The 22,605-nt window shown below is 42.3% G+C and overlaps 1 protein-coding gene across 11 annotated transcripts in view; it reads right to left on the bottom strand.

Moving 5' to 3' along the window:
* col23a1a (collagen type XXIII alpha 1 chain a) overlaps nucleotides 1-22,605 on the bottom strand; it is a 119,302-nt gene that overhangs the window by 95,671 nt on the left and 1,026 nt on the right. For all 11 annotated transcript variants that reach the window (XM_028589626.1, XM_028589624.1, XM_028589629.1 and 8 more), the window contains exon 2: nucleotides 22,414-22,483. In XM_028589626.1, coding sequence (XP_028445427.1) covers nucleotides 22,414-22,483 — 70 coding nt within the window. The remainder of the gene's footprint in view (nucleotides 1-22,413; nucleotides 22,484-22,605) is intronic.

Raw genomic sequence — 22,605 nt, 5'->3', positions numbered from 1 at the left:
TATTGTGAAGAAGGAACATGTCACCCCGTGCAACAGTGTGGCTCATTGATGTGTCTTTAATGGTTTAACATCAATGGAGCTCTATGACAGAGGCTTTGGCTACACAGACACTACTTGTTAGAAGGATCAATTCATTGTTGGTTTTGGTATTTTATGGGATTATTAGGCAATTGGAAAAATATAGAATATTGCCAGGTTTATCCTTAAACTCAGCTATTGTGCTAAATTCCACATCTGTTTCCTTTTTGCACATATAAAAATGACTAAATCTATTGATATCATGCAGTCAACATACAGTATTTTAGGAGGAGTCTCATCTCCCTTGATTCTCTTTATCCGATTGACCACAACTGCTCGAGACAGTCCAAGCAGCGTTTATGAGCCCGATTTTCACAATGAGACAATTCTGTCAGAGGCAATGGACGATACAGTGGGAAGGATTCCTGAGGCTTTTGAATGGAATTTGGAAAAGGAGGAAGTGTTGACACAGGACTTTATAAAAGTTTGGGAGAACAAACCACACTTGCTGGAAATTCAATAGTTTTTCCGTTGGCTATGTGTTGAAACAATGGCAATGGAGACACAGTCCTGTCAGCATGGCAGTTATTTGCAGAATCATCATCCGTGTTTTAAACATCGATTTACAAAATGAAAATGAATCAACATTAATCCTCGGCTTTTCCTCTTCTTACTTTCTGTTGATTAGTGTCCTCCACAAAAATCTATGGCTGTTTGAAACTGATTTCACATTATTATTACATTTTAAAAAGTAATTGTAAATCTGTATTCTCCAATATAAGCAGCCTCGAGGGTCAGTGTGTGTGGAGTCAAAATGAAGCACAGCAACGCAAATCTTCCTGAGGAAAGCTAAGCATTTGGAGCCACACTGCAGGCAGGCGATGCCTGGCCACACACAGACTGAGCCCACATTCCCCCTAACCAGAACAATTATTCCCATAATGAGGAAGTTTAAGTTTATTAGGAGTTGTGTAGTCAGCAGCACAGCACAGAGCCAACAACAATGACAGTGACATTAAACTGGCTGAGGGGTTATCCAGCTTGAGACTCTGCCCTCCAAAATCATCCACAGCCATTCCCAATGTAACATAACCAGCTCTGCACTTTTTCAGATGAGTGGCTAGACAAGAATAGCTTGTGTGTATGTGTGTGTGTGTGTGTGAGACATACAGTACATATGCATGCATGTTTAAGGCTATGGTCACATTCAAATATGCTTTTGTGTAAGAGTACAATAATAGTAAGCTTAAAATATGCCAAGCTCCTTCCGATGGGCTTTGTTTTGAGCGTCTTGGCTGAGCCTCAGTCCGCTGTCTGTCTGGCTGTTTATCCATTTGTCTGAAAACACCAAGTCCCTTTTGCACAAGGTGACTGTGTCCTTTCCATCTTACCACCTCTGACATCTGATGTGTGTTTGTGTGGACAGAAGGATTAGCATGCCTCTCTCTATATGACAGAAAAGATGGTGGTGGGACAATAATGACTGGTGGGTTGATGCCATGATCCAGCCCCAGTACTGGGCTGGTCGGTGTTATGTTTTTAGGGAGGGGACGATGGGAATGCAAGTAACTCGGGATCACAGTCAACCTGACACCACCATCACTGGACCAGCGGGACGACAACGGGCCAAAGCATTCCACACTCCTCCAAACATGGCCTTCACTCCTCTGCTGCAAGACACTCCTGAGCTTTAGTGTTCCCAAAAGTGTTTAATGTGCCACAGCAAATATTTACTCCTCCGAGAGTTAAATTGCCTTTTCCTGGTTTTCCGTTTAACAAATTGGGGGCGTCTATTAGCCGGAGCAGTCGATTGATCAGGAAGCCTTAACCGTACAGCTGTGATAAGAGCATGACGGATGCTAAACACAAGGCTGGATTCTCCATGCTGAGGGCATAAATAACAGTCTTATCATGGAGAAAAATGAGCACAACACAGCTCCCTTAAAATGCACAGAAAAAGATCAAACATTGTAGCGGTCTACTTCCACTCGCTGACTACTTTGCTTTTTTGTTTTTTTACTATAATTCTATAAAAGTTAGCAAAACACAACAAAAGAGACCAAAAACTTACTTAATTAGCCCACAAACATCTGTGTTTTATTTCATACCACAAGTTTCCAAAGCTGATCTTGATTTCCTGAGATGTTTTTTAATTAGACAGCTCACAGACAAAACAGCCAAATATAGAGTGAGAATTTTAATGAAAAACTAGAAATAGTTCCGTGTTAAACCCCAAGCATGAGAGGTTACATGCCTTTTAAATGAAACAACCTCCATATAATGAGAGTCTATTTGCAACGGCAGGCATGGAAAATATATTAGTCCATTTAGCTCGGCTGTTAGTAGGTACAGAGCGTCGCTACAGGGTCACCGTGTTTATACGGGAGACCTTATAAACTCTTCAAGGCCACTTGCTTACTCCCTTACATCTCTCATTTATCGCTCACTCACTCATTTACACACAAACACACACACACACACACACACACACACACACACACACACACACACACACACACACACACACACACACACACACACACACACACACACACACACACACACACACACACACACACACACACACACACACACACAAAATTGCGAAAGGGCATCCATCATTCCCAACATTCCCGATGGTGCCTGGCATCCTGGCCTCTGTCAAGCGAAGATTTCCAGATCCTCTGCACCACAGAAACGCACGCAATTACCCTAAACCACACATGAGAAGCCACTAACCAAACTCCACCACGAGCTGATACCACCCTCAAAGCCATAACACACCAATCAGATGTCCTATGAGATTAGATGAATTTGACCGCTTTTCTCCATCTTATTCATTCTAATTAGCTGGAAGCCACACAAGATTCCTGTCACAGTTTTTGCGTTGTCTTTGTATTAATGTAGCACTTCATTGTACATTCTGTACTCATCTCAAATTTACAGGATCAGGGTTTATGACTGTGTTTTGTCTCTGTTGTCTTTTTGACATTTATTGCCACAGCACAAATCAAGCCCACAAGCAGCAGGAGTCTCGGTCTCAGTGTAAGACGGGAAAGTGATTCCCTTTGCTCAACTCAATAGTATATTTATCTTCTTTTGGTTTGGCAGGAGAAGCACTTATTAACCAAAGTCAAATATACCATACATGGACCTGAGCAAACACTGGATACATTAGATACATTGAGTGATGTGTTGGCCTGCTGAGAAGAAATATTGAAAAATTGAATTTGGCAGAGGCGTGGGGACACAGACACAGACACAGACACACAGACACACACACACACACACACACACACACACACACACACACACACACACACACACACACACACCATTGGTGTTGAGTTGTGATCTACCCCTGCAGCTCCTTCTCCTCAGTGTGAGCAATATCTTCCTATCTCTGCCGTCTTCATCTGTCCATCATGAATTTTACAGCGATGGCATCCATCCTTCACACCTGTCATGGGTCACGACCCCTTGATCCCTCTCTGGATTGGCCTCCTCACTCTCTGGACCAGGTGCTTTCATTTCACACCTCAATCGGTCCATCCCTCTGTCTATCTATACATCCTACTGCTCTATCCATCGACGCTTCTATTACCAGCTATCTGTATCTCACAGTTGACGTGATGATCCTTCGACTCATCTCCACTCTCTGGACTCGATCATCGGGACAATTACTTTAAACCCGCACTCACACACATCCCAAAAGCTCTTGCCGTCCACCACACTTGTGCCTTTCTTTCTGACAATAGCAGGAAACTTAGACACAGAGAGGTTAATGAAAGCATAAATTTAACACTGCTGCTCTGATCCCAACAGCAAGTGGCTTCATTAAAAAACAATCAGGGGAATTTAGAGGGCTAGTAAGCTGCTAATAGGTTAGCACATGTGTCTCTGGTGACACATGTGGGCTATATGTGGGGAGAGAGAGCCAACGTTTTGGGGATCTGTGGACACCAAATACTTGGGGGAGCAACAGACAACGAGCAACTAGAGCCGTGGAGGAAATGAGTGGAAACAGAGATGCTTCCTAAAATGTTAAGGTCAGCACGGGTCAGCGGATTGGTAAGTGAGTGGAAAAGAGCGAGTCCTGCTCTGTAAATAGCAGCTCTGGATTAAACTATCCACAAATCATTCTTAGTGTTTGGTTTGAACTCACTTAGGGGCTCTACTGTGTGGCTTTCCACAAAAAGGACAATGGAATTTCATTGTGCAGTACCACAAATATTAAAAGACACAAAACAAAAATGTTATACGGTAATTTAGCATCACTTTTTGTAGTTGACTCTGGCTGGACATTATTTTCCTAAACCATCAAATCAAAAGATCCCTAATTATTTCCAAATACTATCTGTAGATAGACTTAGAGAGAAAGAGAAGATATACGTGATTTGGTCATGGAACGGATGGAAAGAAAAAGGACAACTAAAGGTGATGACGGGTTGGAAGATACAAAGTGTGAGCGGTCAAGAGAGTGAGAACAAGAGTGAAAGGAGAATAGATAAAAGGGAGAAAAAATTGGAAGGGAGAGTGGAAGGAAAGATCAGCTCAGGTCAACTGATGGTTAACGGAGCATTGAGGATCATGTTCTACAGTGGTCCGAGGTTTTACTGGAGAGATGAGGGTACTAAAGGGAAAGGGGGGGGGGGATCTTTAGTATCCCCATCTCTCCAACACAGGGAAAGCAAATGACCTTGACATCTGTATTCCTACTTGAAGAGAAGAGACTGAACAGAACAAAGGACTGATTAGAAATGGAAGGCAAAGTGAACAGACAGAAGAACTCAACTTCAGCTGATGAGAATCCCAGCCCTTTAAGATGGATATGCAGGTGTGTGTGTGTGTGTGTGTGTGTGTGTGTGTGTGTGTGTGGAGTCAAATAATGTGCTGGCAACCTAATTATGGCATTATACCGTTACAGTCCTCCAAAGTGGAAACATCTTGACTCAATCGTAGTCTAAAAGAGACCACAGCGCCAATCAAACGACAACTGAGATCCTGTCAATTGAAAGGGACAGTGGTGGTTTTGGCTGAGCCCCGCTCTGCCTAACCCAATCAAACAAAGGATTTGAGTAACCGACAAGAACTGAGGTCGAAGCAGGATTGTGGCTCTTGAAATGGGATTAAGATTGAGATCAATTTAACCAACAATATAAAGAAACAAAAATGTGTCAAAAGTCGGAGTTTGATTGAAGGTGGTTAAAAAGGGCCGCAGGGGAGAACGCAAATGAAAAAAATTGTTCGGAGACGTGACGTTAGTTATGTTTATTAAAGCAGATGTAAAAAATAAAAAATGTAGGGTGTGTTACATTAAGCCTTCTACATTGCTCTTCAGGTTGATGTTCATAAACACAAATCAAGACTTATAGTTTACAGCCAGTTAAGAGGCTATACACTTTGAGCTAAATGCGTCAGCATGCTAACATGCTGACATTTAGCAGGTGTAATGTTTACCATGATCACGTTCATAGTTTGGTGTGTTAGCATGCTCATATTTGCTAGTTAGGACTTAACACAAAGTACAGCTGACATCTTAGAAATCTAGAGGAACATTGAACTGAATGCAAAAGGCACCAATAAAAAAAGAATGACGCATTTTAAAGGGCAGTTTTCTAGCAACACTTTCAACTATGCATCAACGATGTGTCGCAGTCTTTCACAATGTGTGCAAGTTAATATTGCGATAATGATTAAAAAAATGATTTATTGTGCAGCCCTAAAAAAGATCTTGTAAATGTCTCCCATGCTTGCTCATTGTAGGAGGCACTGTTGTTCATTATGACAGCCAGATGCAGGTTCAAAGTTACTGATGCTTTCCTGGAGCTGTCTGCAGTGTTAGAGTGTGCTTCCATAAGTGAAGGTAGCGCCATACACTGCACACATGGGCTGCACTTGCAGAAAACATCTAATCGGAGACAGGACTGTCAGCGTACCTCAAGTGCGCACACATGTCAGTGTATGCCAGAGTATGTCAAAGAAACGTGAATAAAAAACAGGATTTTACACACACTGAAGACTTTTTATTCACTTTAAAGAAGAGCCCTGCTTAGCCCTGTCTGCCCTCCGCCCATCAGTGTTACCACAATACCACACTACATAGCACAAATGTGACACCACAGTACACAAGACTAAAGAGCTCAATACCACACGTACAATCACAACCAGCCGGACAGATGGGCATGGTGTGGGTATCATGAGGAAGGCCTTTTTTTTTCCCCCACCCTTGATGTCAATCATATAGAGTATCCAAACTATGTAAAGAGCACAGTTGTGTAGGATGAAAAAAGAGGGATAAATGATGACTGGAATGAGGAGAAAGAGGACAGACAACAATAGTCTCATTCTGTGGCCCTCAGGGAAGAAGAGGAAAGACGGGATCAGGAAAGACGCCATTCTTTTTCCTCTTTTTACTGTTCCTTTCTACACCTCCTGTTCTTTGGATAATGTTCTCTGTTCAGTGTCTGTGTGTGTGTGTGGTTGTGTACGCTGGAGTACAGTCAAAATCTGTGTGTGTTTCTATCACATGCACATACAGTACATCTACATGGCATGTACTGTATGTGTGTGTACTGTATGGCATGTTTCTGTTGGCATGCAAGCCTTGCGTTTGTGTACATATACCTGTTTATAGTGGCCCCTGTGTTGAAACCTATTTGTTTGCTCTCTGTAACCAGGTTAGGTTCTCCTCGGGGTCTTTTTGTTTCGTGCTATATGGGTCCAATAAGAATATGACTTAACTCGATTCAGCTCCAACTTCAACATCAAACACAGTTGAGGCATCAGTGCCTGGGGTCAGATATTGGTCTGAGGGGCCAGAGCATAGTGTGTGTGTGTGTATGAATGTGACACTGATGATTGACAGTTGGCAGACCTGTAAATAGACCAACAGACTGAAAGACTGACGAGGAGACAGACTGACAATTTCAAGAGCCAGTTTGTTTCAGTTTTTGTGAAGTGCCATTTGACCTCCTGAGCGAACAGATCAGCCCTGTCGTGGAACCTTCAACACCCCACCGGCACCCCCAACCCCCTCCAGTTCTCCTGCTACTCCCCACTGTTACCCCCTACCCCTTAAAGAGACCTATAGCCCTGGTTCTCATTCTTTCTACATTCATTCGTTTGTTGTGCATCCCGTCCGGTAATGATTTACACCATTAATCCTAAACAGGATAACCAACCGTGTGTCACAAAATGTTACTGGTGCACATTTGATTTGGGGTGTAACCACTTCTAACTGAAGAAAAGTAGGGATTTAAAAACAATAAAAGTTGTTTTCTACAATATAAGTGTCTCAGAGCAATTTTTAACTAAAAAAATAACTGAATTTGAAAGGATCTGACTGAAATTGTCCTCTGGTGATAAAAAGCGATGAGAAAAAATGTGGATAAAACACAAACGGCCTGCCAATTAGACTCCAATTCCCTCTAAATAAGCACCATAACAAGCAATGTTTAGATTGCATAGGGTTTGAGTAGCAAATGGCGTTATTTTTTTAGATAAAATTTTCAGCAACTTTTTTGTTTTTTTGATATTTATGCACACTTATTTTACAGAAAAATCTGACATTTGCAAACATGTCCCATATGTAGCTTATTCTGCTTGCTACTGTACTCGTTCCCCCCTTCCATCTTCCACTTCACCCTCCACTTCTGGTGTGAGTTTAGTGCCAGGGTGCTGATGGAGCTCCAATTCCCAGTCGGAGGATGAGAGGGGTCTGAGGCTGGGTAGGCCGGGAGGGGGTGGGTTGCACTTCTGGCATCCTGTTTTGGACACACTAAGTAGGACTTGTTTAGGGTTTAAAGCTTACTGCAGGAGAGATTACAGGGCTCCACTCTTGCTAAAGGTCAAGAGGTTGTGTGGGCATGGGCTGAGGGTTATTACTGGACACAAGAGGCTGAACAAACAACACCAGTGATGCGGGTGTGGCCTGATCTGAAAACTCAACCCGAGTTTGAGATCATTTAGATCCCTAAACCCTGGCTTGTATTTTTATCTAAATATCTCAGTTCTGCAGCGTGTGATCTGTCTCACCAGTCTGTCAGCGGCACAGACTATTTACAGATATGGGTCTGGTAAAAGTGACAGGAGGGACCAACACAAGGCCAAAATAAATGTGAGCTGGCAACAACAGCTGTCTTTGTGTTGCCATACACGGCGCTAAATATACACGACAATCATTCCAAGACATCACAGACTACGAGTTTCATATTTCTCCCCTTTTCCTCACTTTTCTCCTCTCCATCATCCTCACGCATTTTAATGTGGAGTACAACTATTGCAGCTCACACCTAATGACCAACACTATGGCTTCACTTTGTGATATTAAATTGGGTTAGAAAAGATAACAAGCACAGCTGCTTTGCACTATTTTTTTGCTTTGTCTTGATCCCATTAAACTGGCAGACACTGTAAATTCACAAAAAAAGTCCCAGCGTAGAGGTCTTACTTTGAAATGTTAGGTCTACTGTCATGTCTAGGACACGGCCCCAGGGAAAACATGAAAGGTAATCGGTCAGTTTAGAGGGGCTAATATTAATGAACATGGTCAAAGAGCAAGGAACAAGCAGAGGAAAGTCATAGCATTACATGCTAAAGGCTGACCCCAATCTACTGAGGTCCTGCTGAGAGGGGGGATGGAGAAGAGGCTGTAAAGTCAAAAACAGGAGGGGAGACACCACACAGAAGGAGAAAAACGATCTAAAGAAACTTCATGAGGATACTGTTTGAAAATAAAGAATAGTGGATGGAGCAGCATGCCGAATGTGGGTGGGGAAAGATGAGCTGAAGCAGGAAAGAGATGTTAGGAGGTAAAATGTGGGGGGACAGAGAGAGAACAGGGAGAGAGAGAGAGAGAGGGCATCGAGGGGTTTGGAGGAATGTGAGAGAGGCGGAGAAAGGGGTCAACTCAGGAAGGCTTCCAGCTGCGATCCCTCCACTCTGATCTTATCTGGTATGTTTTGCTTGGGGTACACACAGCGCTTCCACACCCCTCCTGATCCCCCTCCGTCCACGTTACACCTCAAAACAGGCAATGTAATGTCTTGCATTTCACCTGCTTTGTCACAGTCACACACAGGCATTCAGACAGGCAGGGAGCTAAAATCCTGGACAGGAAAGATAACCATCTTGGCACTTACGCTCCATTTAACGTTGCCTGTCTTTCCAAGTAGGAAACAGAGACAGATAGAGCCGACGTGAAAACAGAGTTTAAAAGTTCAGACGTAATTAGACCAAAATAATAACAGCTGACTCTGCACTGTGAATTAATTGGTGTACCAGACAGACACACGGTCACATCTATATGATTTGATCAAAACATCTGCCACAAATAAATCAAAAAGGACATCCTGTACCAGGAAAGATGTCTCGTAGACAGCTGCTTGTTAAAAAGGCTCAGCAGGATTCCTGTTTTCTAAAAGTGCCAAGTACAAATTTTGTGCAGAAGTTAGGTCTGTGTTATTGAAAAACTATAAAAAAAAAAAAATAAAAAAAAAAGGAAGGTGTTTTGGAGGATTTTCTGTGAATGACAGGTTCGTAAGTCGAGGAGGCAGTGAATATCTACAGGTCAATTATATCAAACATTGGATTTTGTTGATTTTCTGTTCTCCCATAAGAAAGACTGAAAAATGTGTTTGACAATAAATTAATACAGATGTTTTCGACCAGCAAAGCATTATGGATTAGGATATGTTCACAGGCACACAGCCTTCACTCAGCAGTGAACGATCATTGCTCACAACTACTGTACATCAGAGTCTGTCTAATAATGCCAGGTAACACAAAATATTATCCAGTACCCCTGCAGTTAATCGTTTGCGTTGGCTAGGCTTGGATCACAAAAGCATCTAACAAATACACATGTTCCTTTGTAAAAGACTATCAGAAAAAAGACTGATCCCAAAAAAAAAGGTCACCCAGATGCCAGAAATCAACCTCCCATCTTGACGCCTCTGACAAACTAAATCTTAATTATCTTTGCTAATTCGATCAGCAGCATTTTTCTCCTGTGTGCCGACTTCGTTGCTGCATCAACGAGCCAATTCTTCCAATTAAAACTACATTAGAGAAGTGCTTTGCGCTGGTGGTTTGGCTGTTACTCCCGACAACATGTTTTATGCTGTGCAGCTTGATTTCAGGTCTCCTTTTTGGCCCGTTGTGCATTACCAGTTCCCAATTTAAGGGCCAATTTGGGCAGTACATAATCTTTTGGTTTAATCCTTGCTTTAAACAGCCAAAGTCTTTGTTTAGAATGTAAAAGGAATCATATGGGGATCGAGGCAGAGGAGGCAGCGCTGCATGCCAAGTTGCTGTTGCAATAATAGCATATTTGCACATTGAGATGCAATTTTAATTGACAGAGACGCTAAAATGAATTGTAATATTAGGTTCCATATGTCCACTTCACATATATCTTAAATTCTTGCATTTCCATTTATAAGGATCACATTGTGCACATTAATCTCTCTGATTCTCCCCCCTGCCACTGTCTTGCTCTCCCTACTCTCTCTACTCATCCCCGTCTTTGTCCTTGTTCCAAATCACACAATCAGAACCACATGGATGTGAGAAAACACTCCAAGTAAATAAACAAGACCAAAAAAGGGCCTGCTCGGTTCCAAAAGTGCATCCCCAGTGCCTGGATTTAAGAAGTTTTAACAGCAGATAAAAGAGTAACCTTAACCATAAAAATGAGTGTATGCATGTGGATGTCTTTTTGTTTTAGTTGAGTGTGTGTGTGTGTGTGTGTGTGTGTGTGTGTGTAAGCATTTGTTTTCCCTGCTGTCTTGTAAAACCGCAGCAGTCCTCTTCTTGATGTGTCAAGGCTGCGGCTCCTGAACCATGACAATTATCTTGTAGCAGGCACAAACACACGCTTAAGTGTAGACACTTAAGCGTGTAGTCACTAGATCATAATTCACACGCATCTGATGCTTCAACACCTTTAGGATCCAATCCATCCAAACCCTAAATGTGTGCAGAATAACTGCATTTGTGCGCCGACTGTCTAGATTCTAGTCAAGAGAAGAAACATTTTTTTAATGCAGTCAGAGAGAAAATGAGAGGAAAGAGAGATGCTGGACCTGATAGATTGTCCACATGTTCAACCCAGATATTCCATGTGTAACCAGAGTTGACTGGACATCTGTGATACACTCTACTGGCTCCCAAAATGCACTCAGGACCCATTTTATTTCGATTCTTGAGTGGAACAGCAAATATGCAGATAAGAAGTCCCTATAGAGGCTGCCAATGGAGATGGGCTGTTGGATGGTGTGCAGAAATGTAGGAACACACACACGCATGAGAATTACAACACACATGCAGACACACTCTCTGCAACAAGAATGCAGAGGCACACAATCGTTTGCTCAATATGTAAAAACCAGATGGAACGCTGACAAAAAGTTTCAACATGTGCAATATATTTCGGTTTAGGTTCCTCCATTTCCTCCTCCCTCCCATCTGTACCTCCATCTGGCTGAGGCAGTTAGACGGTGAGCGGCAGCAGCGACAGCGTTCTTGACAGAAACCGAGCGTTTCAATTTAATGGCGGCAAGTCACTATGTGTGTCCACCCCTGTGCGTTCATTAACACCTTATTTAAAGGAATACGCCACCGTTTGTTGAAATAGGGTTTATCACAGTCTACCCTGGCTGTAGATAGGTGGGCCAACGCATTTTTTGTCTCAGTGCAAGTAATTAGGTTGTTTTTTTGTCTTTTGTTGGCTCACTTTTATTCACAACATGCTAACCGGCAACATAGGATTCCATTCACTACGCTAACCTAACTAGCGGTGGCGCTGCTGGTGTTGCAGCGGACTAAAACAATGCATGCTGAAAAAATGCGATGGCCCACCTATCTACAGCTAGGGGAGACCGTGATAAGCCCTATTTCAACAAACGGTGGCGTATCCCTTTAACAAACATTATCAAACTGTCACAGCGCAATCGGCCACATAACCTGTAAACACACACAATTGCTGGCACACATAATATGAACCTACACTTACACACACAGTTTTCTAACCAAGCTGATCGGATATAGTTAGACAGGGTAATTCTAGTGTAACATTGTTGTAATTATATTCAGATATCCACACTGCTGGGAAACAACTGCATGCAAAATCCTCAAATCAGGGTCAGAAAAACCTCAGAGTGAAACGACCCGTCGACGGCTTTGGCAGGCTGTTTCACACGCAATGAGGCTGATCGTTTAACTGCAGCCACTGCAGTTCCATGTTAAGCGGTAGATGCGTTACATACGGTTGTAAACGTGAGAGCAGAACAACGGCACGTCGTGGTTGGTTAACTCTTGTGTCTGAGGGTTTCAACTTTATGTATTTGAGTTGATTCCCTGCCTTGTTTAAACTCCCTCAAAAGTGACCATGACCCACGATGATTCATAGTTCCTTTGATTAAAAACACAAATATACAATCATCGGGTTATTCTTTCAAATTACTCATTCCATAGCAGAGTTGTAATTTAAAAAAGGCCTGTGGTCAACTCGTTCATGTTCTGTCTCAGCCAAATAGAGCTGCCAGTAATCTGTTGCTGTCACTGCTGGCTATAAAAGTAAGAAATGAGCTTGTTGGATAGACACACCTGAGGGAGCGCCCACTTACCGTGATAATCTCCCTCTGCATCTCTTCATTGTCTGTTTACAGTATGTGTGATAGACATCCCCACCCCCCTCTTACTCCTGGCAGAACTTTGGGTTAATGTATACATACAGCGAACATATTGACCCACTGGGGAGGTACAGCGGCCTCAGGCCTTCCAGACCACAGTGTTAAATATACACATACTCAAATCATATATAGAGACAAGGATGGGGAGGAGGGAACCGAAAGAGAGACATGCATCATATGTAAAAGAGCAAACTGATGGGACACAGGCAGAAAAAAAAAAAAAAAAAAAAAAAGACAAAACGACAAAACGACAGAGACACATTTGGAAAGGTCAAAGTGAGAGCGAAAACAGGCCAGGCACATGTAAATACACCCCTCCCCAAGCCGTAGTGTTAAGTTGTTGAGAGCTATCCTGCGCTCTGCTCCAAATGCCCTCTCCCCCCCTATTAGAACAGAATAACATGGACCAGTGATGCTGAGGGCTTGTTCAAAAGGTTTCAGGCCTAGTTTTACGAGCTCGGCTCTCATTAAAGAGGTGCTGGGAGAGTGACGAGCCTGTCCAGGGGCTTTTACACTAAGCAGGAGCATGTTCGGCACAGTTAGACCATCTGGATCAACGATGCCCTCCTTTACACCTCCAACCCCCAATAGCTACCAAAGAAAGATACCCCTTGATTGCTCATTCCACTCATGTCTGGGACAGATGGAGGGATAAATGATAACCTCTGCTCCAACTCTGACTCCTTGTTTGTCTGGGTTCACGTCCAGAGATGCTATCCGTCTAATAAATCCAGGTGTGTTTGCATGACTCCCGTCCTGCAGCCGGATTCAGCCACGCTACATTCCTGATGGATTAACTGGGCTGTAATGCCAAGGAAAAGACTGATACTGGAAACTTATTTCTGTGGATCTTTATCCGTGCTGGACATCTTAACAGAAGATGGGTTAGAAATAAAAGCCTGTTTACATAAATTACAGGTTTGTGTACAGGAGTGTTCAAGTGGCGGCATTATTTTTTCTTACTAAATGCAAGTTCTCTTTAGGTCTCGTTCCTCACCGTCCTGTAAACTCAGATAAATGATTAAACAGGTTTAGGCACAAACTTCAGCACAGAGAGAGAGATCGTTTGACCTCACAGTGCTGTCAGCCAGCCGATAGGCCACCTGGTGGTGTTAAAGAGTTGTTCTGCCCTGCCATTAAAAGGCTATTCACCTTGTCACCTGCCACTTGTGATAATTAAAGAAAACATTATAATAGTTTCCACATTTGGCACCGTGTCTGCTCAGAGCTACTCAGTAAGCTCTTGCCACTCCTGCTCTCAACCAGACTATACTCTAGCCCTCGCTAAAAATATGGCATCCCTATGAAAACATTTTGATAAGGACTATTGAGATATTCAGGAAATCTATTATGGCCTTATCATACTTTATTTAAGAGCTTTTAATGGTTACCTACAATAAGACTGTTATCAGTTGATTTATGAAGGATGGGAAAAAATTAACTAAACAACTTTAAAAACACTAAAATACATAAACTACTAGTATTTAGTAATAGTTTCAGAAGTTCTCTCTTAAACTTAAAGCCAACATGCAATTAATGTGTAACTCATGTACAGAGGTGTCAAGTAATGAAGTACAAATACTTCGTTACCTTACTTAAGTAGAAATTTTGGGTATCTATACTTTCCTGGAGTAATTACTTTACAGCCGACTTTTTACTTCTACTCCTTACATTTTCAGGCAATTATCTGTACTTTCTAGTCCTTACATTTTTTATTTTATTTTTAAAGATTATTTTTTGGGGGCTTTTCCACCTTTAATTTTGACAGGACAGCTAGGTGAGACAGGAGAGAGAGAGGGGGAAGACATGCAGGAAATCGTCACAGGTCGGATTCGAACCCTGGACCTCTGCGTCGAGGCATAAACCTCTCAGTATATGTGTGCCTGCTCTAGCCACTGAGACAACCCGGACACTACTCCTTACATTTTAAAAATAGCCTCATTACTCCTATTTCAGTTCGGCTTGTTTTCATTCCGGCTTGTCACAAAAAAACCACAAAAAAAAAACAACACCCGATCCATCGCACCTGCACATGACACAAATCACGTCACACTCCATCAAGGAAATAGCAGACGTATGTAGCCTAGTACAAAGATGTCCGTGGCGGAGACTCAAGAGAACTTGAGCGAAATGTCCCAACCAAGCACCATCGAGGAGGTTGGTAGCCAGGAAGATCAGCCAACCCTTCTACATCCCTGGCCGTACCTGGAAGAATTTTTCGAAATGGTTGGATTAAAAACAACTTCTTTTCGAATGCGCTGCAAGCTCTGCGCACCCAAGTACCACGAGCTAATGGTTTCCAAACCTCGCCATCTAATTTGAAAAATCATATTGATATTATTGTTTTTCCCCTTACATTACTTTTACACTTTAAGTAGTTTCGAAATCAATACTTTTACTTGAGTAAAAGGCTTGACTTGATACTTCAACTTCTACAGAAGTCTTTTTAAACCCCAGTATCTATACTTCTACCTGAGTAATGACTGTGAATGCTTTTGACACCTCTGCTCATGTGCTGAATTTGACTCCTACACAGATGTGGCTGACAATGCTCATATTTCCCTAAGTAAAATATTAGATATTAAACAGGTTTGTTTTTCCTGCTACTTAAGTCACTAGACAACAACGTCTTTGAAAACGAGCATAATATGGACATATTAAAATTAATTACACGATAGAATACGGTCTTGACTTAAGTGTATCCTTTCAAAGCCATCTGTTAAGTTAACAGATTCTCTCCCTCCAGACACACCATCAACGATTCTGCGGCGATGCTCTTAAATCAATAATAGACTGAAGAAATGAGTTATGTCCCTGTGGTTGAACACAACACTTGATGATTTTGATGCACACTGGTCGGCTGAAAACAACTGTTGTTTTGAAATCTTGTGCATCAGACAAAGCATTATTGTGTGGCAAGCATCAAACCAGATGCTCCTCTATAACAAGTTTTACTTTGATGCCATGTGTTTTTCAAATAATGTACCGTATACATCTCATTTTGGACCAAGCCTCCTCAAATGTTCTCTATTGTAAAGATCTATTTAATAACACTTAACTAAATCCAATATTGTTGTGAAAATACTAAAATGAAAACTTGTAGTCAAACTGCTACTTGAGTATTTACACAATGTACAATATGTCTAAACTCTGACATTTCTGTCCAACTGTGGTAATAAGAAACACTAATCTGGCCCATATTTATATCAGGGATGTGTAGGACAATTAGTTCTTGTTTTTGTATCCTTCCACCACTATATGGAGCTATAAGTGCATGAGAAAACTCACTTCCGCACTTCTCTGACTTGCCCAGAAAAAGACAATGATGTAAATATAAACAGGCCCTTACATAGTTGTTGCTCGATAGCAGGCTATCTTTGGAATTTCCACTGTTAGCCAAGAAGCTCAAATATGAACACATGGATGCAAAATACTTAAGGTTCCGTGTTTCCTTCTTTTATTCGCTCCACATCACTTCCCGCTTTTAATGACCTCACTTCTAATATGATGTTATAGCAATAGATAATTGCATCCAGTGATTCTTTTTATTCTACTTAGTGTTGAACTAACATTACAGGATGAGTGTGTCTGTTCAAATAGTTCCTCTTGACTGTTGTGTGCTCTGCATATCCCAGGCCTCACTACCTGGCACGCGGCCCTTTCATCCTCTGTGTGTTTCTGTGGTCCTTGTGGGCCTTCATGGCCGGCCCGTGTCCAGCAGTTTATTTGTCAAAAGGAAGAATGTCGGCTCTGCTGTTAAACACTGTGGTTTCACAAAGCTAACTTTAATAAGAAGGCTGATGAGAGACAAAGGGGAGGGGTCTAGATATGTGGGTGAGTAGTGTGCATAGCGCGTGTGTGTGTGTGTGTGTGTGTGTGTGTGTGTGTGTGTGTTACAAACACATACAATACACCCCTGGAACCAGCCATCAGCTGTTTTTAAGTTCAAATTTTGCCTGGTTGTAATGCGTGTAAACTAAAACGGGTTGAAAACCTGGAGCCTTCATTACTCACAATGCAACTTGACCGCAGTTCAGTCATATATTTGGGTGTTTTATGCTAGTAGCAGCTAATGTAGCCTCGAGCCACCAGCCTCAAGCAGAGATGAGGAGTGAGTTACAGAGGTATGGGAAGCTCGCATCTTTCTTCTTTCCTCCACATCCAGACATTTTTTACAATTCCAAACTTGCAGTCTTCGCCCCCAACTTATCAAGTGAAATCACTTGAGGCAATTTATCAGACTAGATAACTAGACAAGACTTTGATCCCTAGATAATCCATCTTTAACAAGTCAGAATTTTAATAAATGTAATATTATCTCACTTACTTAGAAATATTTTTTTTTCAATGTAGCCTTTCACTTCAATGATACAGACACAACTGTTGCCAACTATCCAAGAGGCAGCATTCCCCTCGTCTTCTACAAATAAACTGAGCACACTCGAGCCTTCCAAGATCCTCTTCCCAGACATCAAGAAGAGTTACTCATTTTTATTCGACTCTTACAGAGGGAATAACAGACACATCAACTCAAGGAAAAAAGTAACCTGAGGACACGAGGCTCGCACAGATGTGCATTAGAGCCGCTGTCTGAATGACGACGGTATCTAGTCTGTGATATAGCGCTAAATACAAAGCAGGCTGCAAGGAAAGCAGGACGAAGGGAAGATGAGGCCATTTCATTCCTAACAATGTCCATCATGAAGAACTTAACCACAAATCAAATAATCATCGACATTTCCTAGGCAGCATTTTGCCTTAAAATACTAAATGCCAATTTATACATCTCTGAATTTTTCTATTAAAGATGTATAGTATGACTGGTTCAATAAGTTGTGGAAACTCTATTCTGGAAATGAAAGAGTGGAGTGTGGGAGAAGCTGTATATTTTCTTCCGTGGTTAAAAATCTGCAGCATAATGTAAAAAGCCACCTGGATTTTCTGCCACAGGATACCCTCATCATAACGGACTTCATACGCCGTGAATTTAAAGCAATGCAGTCAGTCACTGGAAGCCACACACTAAAACACTTGCCTGCAGATATCAAAACAAACACACGTGCACAAAATACATGACTGCAAGCAAGACTGTCACATGTGCACGCACGCGCACACACACACACACACACACACACACACACACACACACACACACACACACACACACACACACACACACACACACACACACACACACACACACACACACACACACACACACACACACACACACACACACACACACACACACACACACACACCTACTTATGTGCTGCATTCAGCATATTAATACTCGAAAACACTGCCTACAGCCCAAAGCTATAGCGGAACAAATCTAAAACAAGACCACTTATGAAAACAAATTTCCTGCGTTTATTATTTTAAAATGGTCATTGATATGACATCATGGATATTATATGGCCGATGTATTCTTCCTGTGGCAATAGATTGTATAGGTAGCTGCAAGCTTCCTGTCCGATTTATTATGGCTTTAAAAATAAAAATGCAGCCCCAGGGGGGTGTTGGCCCCATTGTGGGTCTCCTTAAAGCCGGCTTTCCCCGTCTCCTCCTCCAGGTGGGGGAGCAGGAAGCTGGGGGGGGAAGAGCGTGCTGCCTCCTGAGTCAGAGCTTGATCCCCAGACAGGCGGGTTAACACCACCAGGCTGCTGATGGGCTTTACACAAGACATCATACTGACAGACAATGAGAGTATATATATTATACATATATTATATATAGTAACCCGCCATGTATGTAGGAATTTGGAGTCGCAATAAATACAAATAGCTGTGTACAGAAAGCAGACAACAAACTACATTAAATACGTTTGTCTGTATATGTTAAATGTGTCAAGGAACCCCGCTGTGAGCATGCTCTTTCAGTTATTTAAATACACACAAACACACACATATATGGGGGGCCTGTGTTCCTGTTCAGTGCAGTCTTATCTGATGGAAAATGATCTGACCGCACAGCCAGGGGTCTGACATCTTGTCCTTATATACTCTAACGCCAAAGACTTAAATGCTCGATACCAACAGTCCAAACTCCAAAAACTATTATGTTGACGATCACAAAAGACAAAGAAAAGCAGCAAATCCTCACAACTGTCTAATCAAACCTGCCATACACCCCCAAGTATTTTTTCAGGAAGTAAGAAGCATTTTTTGTAGTTTTACTATCATGTCTTTTTAATTCATCTATATTTTCAAGAGGTTACACCATTTAAGAGTGTGCAAACCTTGAATTCCATAAAATATGAAAATCCCCCAAAACTGTCATTTTACATGATGTCATGGATGGGTGATGACCAAGGGGGTAAGCGAGTGTCCAGAAAGTGTAGCTCCTATGGATCCATTTTGTTGCTATCAAGCCATCACCCGCCGTTAGCATCCCATTGACTGCCATTCATTTTGGCGCCACTTTGACAGCGAATAACTTTACATCTGAAGTGTTTAAAGACTATTTGTCCATTGCTTATTTTTAAAGAAACACAAAAATGTATAAAAGGCTCCATTACTTTGTATCTCACGTTATGGCTCCGTAGCAGACGTTTTTGTAAAAATAGGCTAACGATTGTGTCATAACCACGCGACTTACTGTCACATAGTAGAGGAATTTCCGTACAGTACAGGAGAAGCTCACAGGCAGTTTCGACTTACATTAGCTGTTTAGGTTTAATTACTAATGTTAACTAGCATTTTAGTTATCATAATTAGCCTGTGCCTATGTTATCTCCTAACATACGCTATCCATCTCTGCAAGATTGGGAATGATTGAGATTTCTCTTGACACAGCTACCAGAAGACTTCCAACTTTCAGACAGGTTGTTCACGTCACATCTACATAGTCAAGCTCAATTGGAGGCTGCGCAGTAACGCTCAGCGCTCACCGGAAAAGTGCTTCTAATAGACTTCACTGGTCTCCGTAGGAAACAGCCGCGTCACTTTGTCCACTTCTTTAACTGTGTATGGTGATGACTTTGTTGTTGCAGCAGCCTCTCTTGCTGCGTGGACTTCAGTGACGGAGTAACATTAATGGCTGTATCTGGCTGGCATTTCATTTTGGGCCCGTGCCCAAGTGTGGGCAGACTGTGCACCCCCCTTGCTGCTATCAGACCTGTTTAACAGCCTTTAAAATGCAAATTGCAGAGATGACAATACACTCCCTCTACACAGGACACATACAGCCCCCACATGGTTCTAATTAGCCAAGGCACCATAAAAGGTGTTGTGTTCATGTGTAAGTAATGATTGTGTGTTGTGTGCGAGCATATGTAGTGTGTGTCTGTTGAGGGAACAGGCGGGTGTTAATTGCAAACACCTGAAGCTTGTAAGCAGAGTTGGACTCTGGGCCTTATAGTGTCCCTGAGCCTTAACGACTGCTGGCCGGGTCATATCGGTGGGCATAAAAGTGTCACAGTGCTTCCTCCGCTGAGCGGCTATACGAGAAATAAATGTCCCTCGGCGTGAAATACTATTTATAGGCAGCGTCTCTGCTACTCCAGTGGTGACTGAATCAGAGGGCCTTGCCTTTAAAATACTTTCATTTTTCATCAGAAGGAAGTCATTCAGTCAGAAGTGTCAATGACAACTTCAACATCATCATTCCCAGTGCTGCTGCGGAACTGCTGCCCCCTGTTGGGCCCCGGTCTACATGCACGCTGAAAGGTGAGCACCCTGATGCGGAGGGCATAGCTTTAATGGCAGAAATGCCGCTCATGCTGTGTGGCAGTGTGTGTGTCTCTCTCTCACACACAGGCAGAAATACCTTGGCCTGTGATCCTGGTGGTGAGAGATTCAAGTTTCAGGTGGGAAGAGCTGGTGCTAAAGGGAGAGAAGAGTCTCTTCTTACACCGTCGTGTTGAGAGAGCTGCCTCTGTCGGCCCCTCAAAGGCTCAGGGACAGACACTCAGACTCTCACACACACACACACACACACACACGCAGCCATACGGGACCAGACTGTACACTCAGGACACAGATGCAATGCACACATTTGGGCACAGCTCGGCTCAAATAAATGTATCAAACATTTTACACAAGTCACATACTGTATGCAGTGCTTAGCACAAACACATGCACACTCCTGATAGTAGCCAGCTCATGTGGCATCTTGCGCACAAGGCACCCGGAAAAACTCTTTAATCTAAGTTTATTGGCTGAAAATCCCTTTTTAGAAATAAACACATTTAATGGAGAAAAGTTGACACGTTTGTATTGACCAATTTGGGGAACGTTAAAAAAAGTACATATACACAGGCATTTGGTTGTATCAAAGCCGCAATAAACAAAACAGCCTTTTGTTTCACCAAACAGAAAGACACACATATTTAAAGAATATAAGAAGAAACTAAGAAGAGAGAACTTTAAATAGACTTCTGAATAGTTGTGGAGGGATTGTATTTCAGTGCCAAAACCACTTGATTACACACAGCAGTTCAGCAAAATTGACAGGAAAATGGGATGCAATAATATGATACATTAATATGATCTAATGGAGAAATTACATGCAAATGCATCAGTATCCAGCAAGGGCAGTGCAGGCTTGACCTAATTGGGCAACTTTTTACAAGATACATATACCTCTGAATGCAATTCTACTGAGTCACACTTAGTGCATTCAAAGTATAAAAGCTGAACGTCTACCATTTGCATTTACAGTATTGGTGACTTTGGCTGTGCTGAATCCAATGCAAACAACAAACACTTGCAGCAACTTCACTAACCAGCCAGACAGAGCCAGCTAGCTATCTTGGCACAACAGACTTCAGACTGGAAAACAGAATATGTTGAAAGCGGGCCAGAAATTCCACTTGTGAACACTTTCACCTGTTCTTGTTGTTGCAGGGCTATTCACACCCAGAGACAAAGAGAAAAAAAGAAGAGGCAGGGAGAGAAATTCCCCAAAATGTGCAGATAAGCATCTTAAAAACTCAACCTCTGCTCTGACTTCTTGATACAAAATTTAAAAGAAGAGATGAGTGCAAGCAGTTACTCTGTGATAATGGTAAGATTCCACTTGAGTTGCAATTTTTTTTTTTTTTAAACTGGAATGTCGTGAATGCCAGCTTCAATAAAACATACATCCTGTTGTTCCAAGTCAGAAATTTTCTCTGAAAATAAACCACAACTTTCTTCTCCAGGTTAGGTCAAACAGCCCATGTAAACCATTAAACACACAGCTGATCAGTTGGTCACACCCACTGATGTTCGGGCTTTATCAACACATGTGGACACATCCCATCAAACATCAGAGCAGCAGTTTTATCCAAAAAAATAAAAAAAATGCCATCTTCCTTTAATTCACAGGCGTAACAGGGGACTGTAACATGATGTGCATCACACACTGTTCTCCGTCCGGGAACTATCACAAGCCCTGTAAAAAAGCCAAACGTGGCCAATCTTGGCACTCGGCTGCTCCATCTATTAAAGTGAGCATCCCCCCCTGACACAAGGCTGCAGGGCTCAGGCTGGACGTCCCAACCCTGCTGATCTGCTGAGTGTAAAGCCCTGCTGTCACGGTATGGGCCCTACACTGGCTCAGGGGCTGTTATCCTCCACACAGAAAAAGACATACAACACATACACTCTTTAAGTTCAGGAGAGCTGCAGAAAGCATCACAGGCAGGTTTCCCAAGCAGTCAGTCACGTCTAGACTGTAACTGTGACTATTAATGCTACACAGAGCAGAGACATACCTGGAGGACAGGAGCACTCTTGGCCAACATCCCTAGTTGTCCGAAATTTTGGCATCAGCACATCCACCTTCTGCAGACACAGAACAAATTCCAGCGTAAGATACATTTCCCAGTCCTAAAATGAATATATTCTCAATGTGGAAATCCTTAAGAAAAAAACATTTAGAGAATGGAATAACATTAAGATAATCT

The sequence above is a fragment of the Perca flavescens genome, chromosome 10 (assembly GCF_004354835.1).
Source record: "Perca flavescens isolate YP-PL-M2 chromosome 10, PFLA_1.0, whole genome shotgun sequence".
In the NCBI taxonomy this organism is placed as follows: domain Eukaryota; kingdom Metazoa; phylum Chordata; class Actinopteri; order Perciformes; family Percidae; genus Perca; species Perca flavescens.
The sequence above is the reverse complement of the archived record's forward strand: the minus strand, read 5'-3'. Positions and strand labels throughout refer to the sequence as shown.